Below are 9,765 nucleotides of genomic sequence, written 5' to 3' on the forward strand. Positions count from 1 at the left end.
ACAACTTACAACACTTTTTTTGTTGTTTTTCTTCTTTGTAATTATTTGTTTGGTCCAAAATATTGTTTGTGTTGTCATGAGTTGTCACGACTCGAGTTGGCTTTGTCCGTGGCGTAACCGTCTTTAAATAAATACTTTTAGAAATGTCTATGGGAAAAATGCATTGGGATTAATTTCCTGGTCCATGGTAGGGGGAGGGACTGCGACGCTCTATAGGTCTTTAGCTCTTGAGAGCGTAAAATGAAACCAAATCCATGTCATGGTTTCATTTTACGCTCTCAAGAGTTAAATTATTGTTAAACATCTGCATTCATTAATTTACAAGAAGTCTGCACAATTGACCATTTGTCAGACTTCTGATTGGTCCCTGCTTTGCTCCGCCCTGGTTCCGCCTTGTTTATGGTGAATTTGCTATAACATCATTTTTGGAAAAGACTAAAAACAAACGATGATATGCCCTGCAGTCACCATGCTGCACCTGAGATGTTCCTTTTTACTGACACCAAGTTTAAAATAAGAATTGAATGCCCAGAATATCAATACGAAGCAACTGAAAAACACGTTATTTCAATGGTAGTTTTTTGTCCAACCACGGAACAGCAACCAATGGGTGCGAAGAGGGGCACAACCATGGGCGGGACTTGACAAAGGGTGAAATTAAGAATTGTTATTTTGATCAACGTTTAGTTCATCGTTCAAAAGGAATTGTCAGAACAACTAAATTGTGGAGACAGAATGCGTACATGTTTACTAAATATAAAAATACGGCGGATAAAATATCCTCACATACTCCAACCATCAACAGACACTCGTACACATATCCAAACACAAACGTGAGCACTAAGCCAAAGGCCTCGGAGAGAAGAGAAATGAGAAAAATGCTAATTTTGTGGCCAGCCTTTGCCAAGACCTCTAGACCCAGAGCCTTGTTGTGAGCACGTCTGTTTTTAAATTCTTCACATTCAGTGGAAACCAAAACACATTTCCAATGATGTCACGTGTGTGCTGTAAGCGTAATCATGATTATTCCACCCACTAAATGGGACCAGGAGTGGCATTCGGCTACACTACATGTGTTAGACTGTTAACCCATTCTGGGTGGGAACCCCTGTTGGTGTTTTAAGCATTATGTTATACTTTAGCTATTGAAAAATAGCAGATCTACAAGCTCATATCGTGGCACTGAGTATACTGCGCTACGAGCTTGGAAATCTGCTATTTTTGAAAAATCGTGAAAATGTGGCGCAAATCTTTGAATATATATTATTTCAGAGCGAACGTTTTTAACTCATATCTTTGCTTCCGGGGGGGGGGGGGGGGGGGGGGGTCAGCTGGAACAACATATTTTCAAATGGGGGGTCCGCGGCCAAATAGAGATAATTTTGGGGGTCCTTGACATGAAAAAGGTTGAGCACCACTGACATAGAAAGTTTTCAACCATTCAAAATGGGTTAAACTGTGATATTACCAAACATAAATATCAAACAGACGTTCTACATTTCCAAAAAGGAAATGCATGCCTTTTAATCCAGTCTGACCATAATAATCAGGCATAAAACACCATCCGTCTCCATAGGCCATATAAATGAGTGACCAGAGGGGATATAAAAAGCAGGAGCATGAATTACCTCCGCATGCCCCCCCCCCCCCATCCTCCCCAGCAAATCCAACCCTGGATATATCAGGAGAATCTACAGCTTGCATCCCCCCCCCTCCCTCCCCCCCAGCCTGCTGTAGCGGTTCTGAATAAGCACCCTCAGCGCTTCTGTGGCTCTTGTTACGACCACCATAACAACCAGAACGCCAGCAGATAGATAGATACAGGCTTCCACAGAACAGAGGGAGGGAAGCGAGCGTGTGTGTGCTGCTAAAGCCCCCCCCACCCCCCACCCTGTCCAAACATCCTCACACAACCCCATGCACTGTAAAAGAACCGCTCACTGTTGTTGATGCAGCATAATATCCTGTCTGCTGGAGAGCTGGCCCAGCTCCCAGACCTCGTAGAGAGAGAGAGAGGGAGGGATATAGAAGAGAGATAGAGAGCCCATAACCCCCGCCGTGCTGCCGTGGCCGTGATGCATGCTCACTCAGCCACGCTACGGGGCGGGGCGGGACGGGGCGGGAGGAAGGGGCTGCATCTGTTCCTTTGGCATGAATGAAGGGAGTGTGGGCGGGAGGGAGAGAGAGATGCCTTGGGCTCCATTTCCGTCACCGCTAAACCCGTTATCCCTAAATTCTTTGCCTTTTTTTTTACTATTTTGCAAAACATTTTTGAATAGTTAAAATGGCCAGTCTACAAGCTCACAACATGTCAATGTAGATTGGCTAGTTGAACTATTCAGAAATGTTTTTCAAAATAGTAAAAAAAAGGCAAAGTAGTTTAGGGATAAGAGGTTCAGCGGTGACGAAAATGGAGCCCCTTGTCTCTCTCCTTTGGAGAAAATGGCAAACGTGTGAATTGCATCTAGCTGTAGTTGGCACCGATCGAATGTTGCTGCGATATCATTATGATCCTCTAATGCTTGTTGTGGTGCAGTGTTGTTTTTGTCGCCTAAAACGCAGACGAAAAATGTTCGTCGACTACCTTTTTTCCAAAAAAAAGACTACGTCTTGTTCCTGACCGCATCACTGTCGTGGCAATAATCACGTTAAACCACACCCTCTCGTGTAATATTGCTTAATTATACAATGCACAAGCAAACAAGTAAATATAAAACACAGGCATGTACTGAACTTAATTCTACTTAAGCCACTATTCAAACTCACAATGTGCTGCTGCATCGCAAAGCATTGTGAGCAGATCTACAAGCTCAGCGCGGCACCGAGTGCCGCGCTACGAGCTTGTAGATCTGCTATTATTTTTTTAATCGTGAAAATGTGGCGCAAATCTTTGAATATATATTCTTTCAGAGTGAACGTTTTTAACTCAAATCTTTGCTTCTGAGGGGGTCCCTGGAACAACAAATTTTCAGTTGGGGGTCGGCGGCCAATTACATATAGTTTTTGGGGTCCTTGACATGAAAAACTTTGAGCACCACTGATATAGAAACATGTTTTTTCTGAAAACTGTCAGGATTTAGAAGACATTTGTGGAATCGTCCTCAGGTCTAAATGGGTTTAATGGAACGCTGTCCATTTCCAGTGGAGCCCTCTGGGCTGTGTGCTGTCACCACTTCTATTTATTTCATAATGCATCAGAGCAACCGTGCATAAATCAAGATTTGACGAAATAACAGATTGGACAAAATAACATTGTATTCACTCAAGAAAAGTTACATGGTGCAGTTTAACATATATTTTTTAACATATTTGCTGTAGGTATGTAAAAATGCAAATGGAGAATTCCATACTAGAAGGCTTTCTTACCTTTTATTTGTAGTTGTTACGTCCCCATCAAAGAGGTCCAGGTGTTATTTTGTGAAAAAGCGCATTATTGGCTATTTCCCCTACCATAAGCCCTCAATGAATTGCATTGAATTGAATGGGGCTATGGGGTGGTGTCACTGGTGTGCTAATTTCCATCGCTCAAAAATCAACACACTTTACTTTTTACGTTTTAATGTCGACATGATGCTATGATGAAAACTGTGTTATTCTTTTCATTGACATGGAGATGCTTCCAGCATAATTATACTCTAACCCAAGTCAAAACTGCTCTCTGACTTGCTGAACGTTCTCTGAGCATGAATTAGTTTTATACTCTGTGCACTGTGCATGCTGATTGTTAAACCCTTCAATGACACCTGGCACTCCACCGTGCCAGGACCCTCCGACTTGATTGGACATAATTTGACTGATTTTGCCATTGCTGGTGACACACAGTGCTCTCTCTCTCTCTCTCTCTCTCTCTCTCCCTCTCTCTCTCTCTCTCTCTGTGAATTGACCCATTAAAACCGGGAAAGCATGTGTGTCATTTAAGATATTAGTTAGGCGGCTATATACAGTATAGCACATTGGTTGGCTAATCAAAAATAGCAGATATACAAGATTTGTGCACATCTTTGAACATATATATATTTATCTCAAAATCTTTGCTTCTTGGGGTCCCTGGAAATTTGAGAAGGGGAGTTGGCGGCCAAATACAAATGATTTTGTGGGTCCTGAATAAGTTTGCAAAGGAGGCTGAAAAACAGCCGAAAGACACGCACATCTAAAAACCTTACCAACCGTAGCTAGCTGGGTGCCAGAACAAACACAAAGTCATAGATAAAGAATAAAAAGTCTGCACACCAATTTCTGCTCCCAGACGGTAACGTTTCGGTCCGAAGCCCTTCCTCAGACCTTCCGGAATACGTTTGAACACCCCTGAGCAACACTAGTTTTAATAAGGGAAAATTAGCTTTTATGTGACAAAGTTTCCCAAGGGAGTTGGGTTGGAACAAATTTATATTATAAATTTGTTCCAACCCAACTCTCTTGGGAAACTTTGACAGCTGCTGAAAGTTGGGGTACCATTAATTAGCGCTGTAATTAATGATAAAACTATAAAGTTGTGCAAGTGGCTGTGGCCGAATTTAGCCCAAGGAGTGCTTTTCGTGCAAAACCAATGATTGCAATGGATTCAGCATCATGAAAACCCCCTAGTTTGACATGTCACATGCTACTTAAAGCATAATAAAATTTTGGGAATTTTGCCTATTGGTTGGTAATGGTACCCCAACTTTCAGCAGATGTCACAAGGTTTCCCAAGGGAGTTGGGTTGAAACAAATATACAGTATATGTGATTGTAGACACCTTTATGAACACATTTTGTGGAGAAAGCTAGTGGTAAGCATTTTTTTGGCAGATTTGCCACACATTTCGCTAACTTTCTCTAACTATTTTCTCGTTTCAATGGGTTAATTTTCTACTGGTTACGTTTGTGGAGGTTTGTAGTACCTCCTAAACCTCCTCAGACTACCTTTCTTCAAAATTGTCATGAGAAATAAAACGATGCAAATCTGCCAAATGCACAAATGCAAAATCACAACATCTACAGTGATGTTCAGGTACCTGAGATACTGTGGGTGTAAGAACTACAGAGACAAGGCAATGCATTTGTCCATTTGATCCACAATAATCTCTGAAAGAAATCTCTTAATTGCATTCAACCCTCAGTCTAACTCCACCACCTCCTCTCCCCTCTCATGCAAGTAATTGACAATATATAAAGTCACAACACCAGTATTGCTTTGTTTTACAAATATAAGGTTTTCTTCATTTCCTGAAAAATGAACTTTTTCTTTACAGATGATTCCTCTGGATTCCTTCGTGGGGCAGAGTGCAGATGGAAAGATGGTTCCCATCATCCCGGGAGGAAGCAGCATCCCCCTGACCTTCAACAACAGGAAGGAATATGTGGACAGGGGCATCGAGTACAGGCTGCATGAAATCGACCGTCAAGTAAGTCCTCATTTCTACGTCCGCCGCTCACTAACATGAACGGTTACATCGCCGTCAGCTTGAAGAGCTCTTGTCGCAAACAGAGTATAGATTGAGTTTAAATCAAACCAATTTCCTTATGATCTGCAACTATCAAAGCGGCCTCTGTCTCAATGTAGATACACTTAGTATCAACAGAAAATATAGATTTTTTAAATATATAAAAAACGATGAGGTTGATTACCACTTAAGTCTCTATTTAACGGCATTGCGCATGTATTTATTTTTTAAATATATACTTTTAAAAGGATCCCCTGGCTAATAAACCATACATGCTTTAATGCATTATAATTGCCCTAAATAACTTAAATTTGAAATTAGAAACACCTTCAATATTGTATTTATTTTGTTGTTGGTTGTTGTTGCTGCGAGAGTGAGGTCTAGCCAACACCAACTCGGGATTCCTGGATCGCTGCCCTCCACAATTCCCTATCCAACATCAGGTTCTTGAGCTCTGCAGTGTTGTCAGCCAAGCTGTCGCGCCGCAGCACGTCTACATACGTGTTATTTTAGAAATTGTTCTATAGAGTGCTATGCGCATGCATAGTGTCAAATCGAGAGGCAAAGTGAGTTTAACGTTGTTTAATGCAATCAGATAGGACTTTTCTGTTTGCCTGTATGGGCTGTCGAGGCCAGAAAGCTGTTTATTGCCACTCAGTAGGCGTTTCCGCATAACCTCCAGGTATGATGATGATGTCATACCCTCTATAGCAGGGGTTTTCAACTGATTATGGACGAGGGCTAAGAATCAACCTGGGGACCACTGTTGTTGGGGTATGGGTATGGGCATGGGGGAAAAGCTTGAAATTAAATATTGACTGTTAAGGGCTTAAATGAAGCCCTTAACAGTCATTATTTAACTAACATATGCTAGTGGTCCAGACTGAGCTTCAAACTCACGTCTGATTCATTGCAACGTATGTATGGGTGAGCAGACACGTGCGATTGCATGATAATATGGGCACATTTCCTAATAACGGTGACCCAACCAGTCAATCCGGTACACTTTCCTAATAACGGTGACCCAACCAGTCAATCCGCTACACTTTCCCTTGAAATTCAAACTCCCTTTTCTGTGGAAGTTCTTGACATCCGACTTCCCTAACTGAAAACATTGATGTGTCACCAGGTCATTTCCCAACTAGTGGTCGATAAAAACAAATCTTCAATTTCCTACATTACTAAATGCATTGTCAGGGACCACATGCAATACCTTTACAGACCACCAGTGGTCCACGGACCACCAGTTGAAAATGTCTGCTCTATAGAGAGCTCCTGTCGCTGTACTGTAGTTGATCATGTCATGTCCATCTGTGGTCCACCACTTAATGCATGGGCCACTAAATATGCCTTAAAACATTATACTTGCCCTCTACAACTAAAATTAAAAATTAAAAACACTTTAAATATTGTATTTCTTTCACTCAATAGGAACTGCTCCTATCGCAAGTTGATGATGTCATATGTCTATGTGTGGTCCAGCCCTATGGAATGTATTGAATGCACATGCTAATAAAAATATAATATAATATTTAAAATATTGCTTTGATGCTCATATTATCCTTAGGAAGCATAAAGTTGCACTCCATACATTCCATAGGGCTAGACCACGTGGACATATGACATAATCAACTTGCGACAGGAGCAGCTCCTATTGAGTGGGGCAAGTATAATGTTTTAAGGCATATTTGTCTTATTAGCCAGGCATCGTTTTTGCTTCCTAAGATTAATATGAGCATCATGAGCAATATTTTAAATACATTTTATTAGCATTTGCATTTTACATTCCATAAGGCTAGACCACACATGGACAAATTATATCATCAACTTGCGAGATAAACTAACTGCTTTATTTATTTTTTTATTTATTTTCAGTATTATAGTCTTCTAATTTATGTATTTTAATATTGCTGTAAATGGATTCCTCTGTCTCTCTCGAATAATATAAAAAAAATGTGTTTTGCAAAAATGGTGGCGGCGCATTTTGGAAAATGTGGGGCAGAGCTTCAGAGTGAGTGAGTGAGTGAGTGAGTGTGTGTGTGTGTGTGTGTGTGTGTGTGTGTGTGTGTGTGTGTGTGTGTGTGTGTGTGTGTGTGTGTGTGTGTGTGTGTGTGTGTGTGTGTGTGTGTGTGTGTGTGTGTGTGTGTGTGTGTGTGTGTGTGTGTGTGTGTGTGTGTGTGTGTGTGTGTGTGTGTGTGTGTGTGTGTGTGTGTGTGTGTGTGTGTGTGTGTGTGTGTGTGTGTGTGTACAGTGTGGCATCGACCGGGACAACTGTGCCAGAGATTAGCTGTACACGGACGGACGGGCTGCAAAACATACTCTCTCCCCGTGCCTTTGGCTTGGTGGGGACGCGTTATTTGGAATCCCACCGCAGCTCCAGGAAAACGCTGCTGTGATTGGCCAGTAGTCGCTGTGATTGACAGTTCTCGTATTTGCAACTATGCCTAAACCTAACCGGCTAACCGGCTCGTACCTCAGACATTGGAGAAAAGAACCAGAAACCTAACCTCAGTAAAACTATGCCTGCCCGGTAGCCAATCAGACCCGCGGTAAGGCGGGTCTATCTGCCCGGGAGCCAATCAGACATGCGGTAAGTCAGGTCTATCTGCCCGGGAGCCAATCAGACACGCTGTAAGGCGGGTCTATCCTGGAGCGTTGGTGGAATTCCAAATTGTGCGGTGGAGACAATGAGGGCCTGCCCCTCAAATGTACTCCCAAGTTGAAGTAAAGTTTGTGAGGATGAACTGTTGCACCTATACAATACAGAGAGACGATTTGGCAGCACCAAATCGTACCTGCCACCACCTCTCTCTCCACCATCAATGCCATCCATCCAATCCATCCATAGCCTCGGAAACCCAAACGATTTTATTTCCAGGGATGGAAAAAAACTCTGGGACTGAGTCCACTTCAATTCGGCATAGAGTAGCGCAAACGTCGATCACTCTCTGCTGATTTCTGATCGACTGCACCTTTGTTAAATTGACGCACACACACACACACACACACACACTCCTCTCTGTTGCTCTAATTAATTAGTCTCATGTCGCGCAGCTGCGTCTAGATTCTCCCGGCGGATCCTGCCGGGAGCTGCCTATGCTAATCCATCCATGTCCTTGGTCTCTTATTAGGTGGCGGCGGTGCGTGAGGGAATGTCCTGGATCGTGCCCGTCCCCTTGCTGTCCTTGCTGACTGCCAAGCAGCTGGAGCAGATGGTGTGCGGCATGCCGGAGATCTGCTGTGACGTCCTGAAGAAGGTGGTGCGCTACCGCGAGGTGGACGAGCAGCACGCGCTGGTGCAGTGGTTCTGGCAGACGCTGGACGACTTCTCCAACGAGGAGCGCGTGCTCTTCATGCGCTTCGTGTCGGGGCGTTCGCGGCTGCCCGCCAACACGGCCGACATCTCCCAGAGGTTTCAGATCATGAAGGTGGACAGGGTGAGTAGAGAGTCTGACACTCGGAGGTTTCAGATCATGAAGGTGGACAGGGTTAGTATAGAGCTTAGAGTATACGAATAGAGACGGCACCGGATTTCTGCTCCCATCCACTTGCATTAAGTTGCTCAAAAGCGCATGAGGCGATTTCACTCCTCCTTCCGGGTAGGAACAGAGTGCATTCTGGGATGGATTGGGCCAAATGAACGCGCTGGCCGTTGACTATCATTGCACGTGTTCACGTATGAAACAGCGTTCACGTGTCATCATGAACATGCGCAATGATAGTCAACGGACCAGAATTTTTTTGAGGGTTTTTTGGTGTGTTGAACCCATGTTTCTATGTCAGTGGTTCTCAAACATTTTCATGTCAAGGACCACAAAAAATTATATGTAATTGGCCGCCGACCCCCATTTGAAAATATGTTGTTCCAGGGACCTCACCAGAAGCAAAGATTTGAGTTAAAAACGTCGCTCTGAAAGATTTGCGCCACATTTTCACAGTTTTTCAAAAATAGCAGATCTACAAGCTAGTAATTAGCTAGTAATTAGGAAAAAAAAGTGTTGTACACTGCCCTTAATTTTCTTTCTAATTATTAATTAATTAGAAGAAGAAAAAAAGTCCTCCCAGACGTGTTTCTAACTGTGTGTGTGTGTGTGTGTGTGTGTGTGTGTGTGTGTGTGTGTGTGTGTTCTTTCACAGCCGTACGACAGCCTGCCCACCTCCCAGACGTGTTTCTAACTGTGTGTGTGTGTGTGTGTGTGTGTGTGTGTGTGTGTGTGTGTGTGTGTGTGTGTGTGTGTGTGTGTGTGTGTGTTCTTTCACAGCCGTACGACAGCCTGCCCACCTCCCAGACGTGTTTCTAACTGTGTGTGTGTGTGTGTGTGTGTGTGTGTGTTCTTTCACAG

General features: G+C 43.2%; 1 protein-coding gene across 6 annotated transcripts in view; it reads left to right on the forward strand.

Annotated features, from left to right (window-relative positions):
* Positions 1-9,765, forward strand: part of herc1 (HECT and RLD domain containing E3 ubiquitin protein ligase family member 1) — a 138,916-nt gene that overhangs the window by 126,178 nt on the left and 2,973 nt on the right. For all 6 annotated transcript variants that reach the window (XM_079496111.1, XM_079496115.1, XM_079496112.1 and 3 more), the window contains exons 79-80: positions 5,231-5,383; positions 8,554-8,859. In XM_079496111.1, the coding sequence (XP_079352237.1) occupies positions 5,231-5,383; positions 8,554-8,859 (459 nt within the window). The remainder of the gene's footprint in view (positions 1-5,230; positions 5,384-8,553; positions 8,860-9,765) is intronic.

Source organism: Electrona antarctica (assembly GCF_951216825.1).
Source record: "Electrona antarctica genome assembly, chromosome: 3".
Lineage (NCBI taxonomy): Eukaryota > Metazoa > Chordata > Actinopteri > Myctophiformes > Myctophidae > Electrona > Electrona antarctica.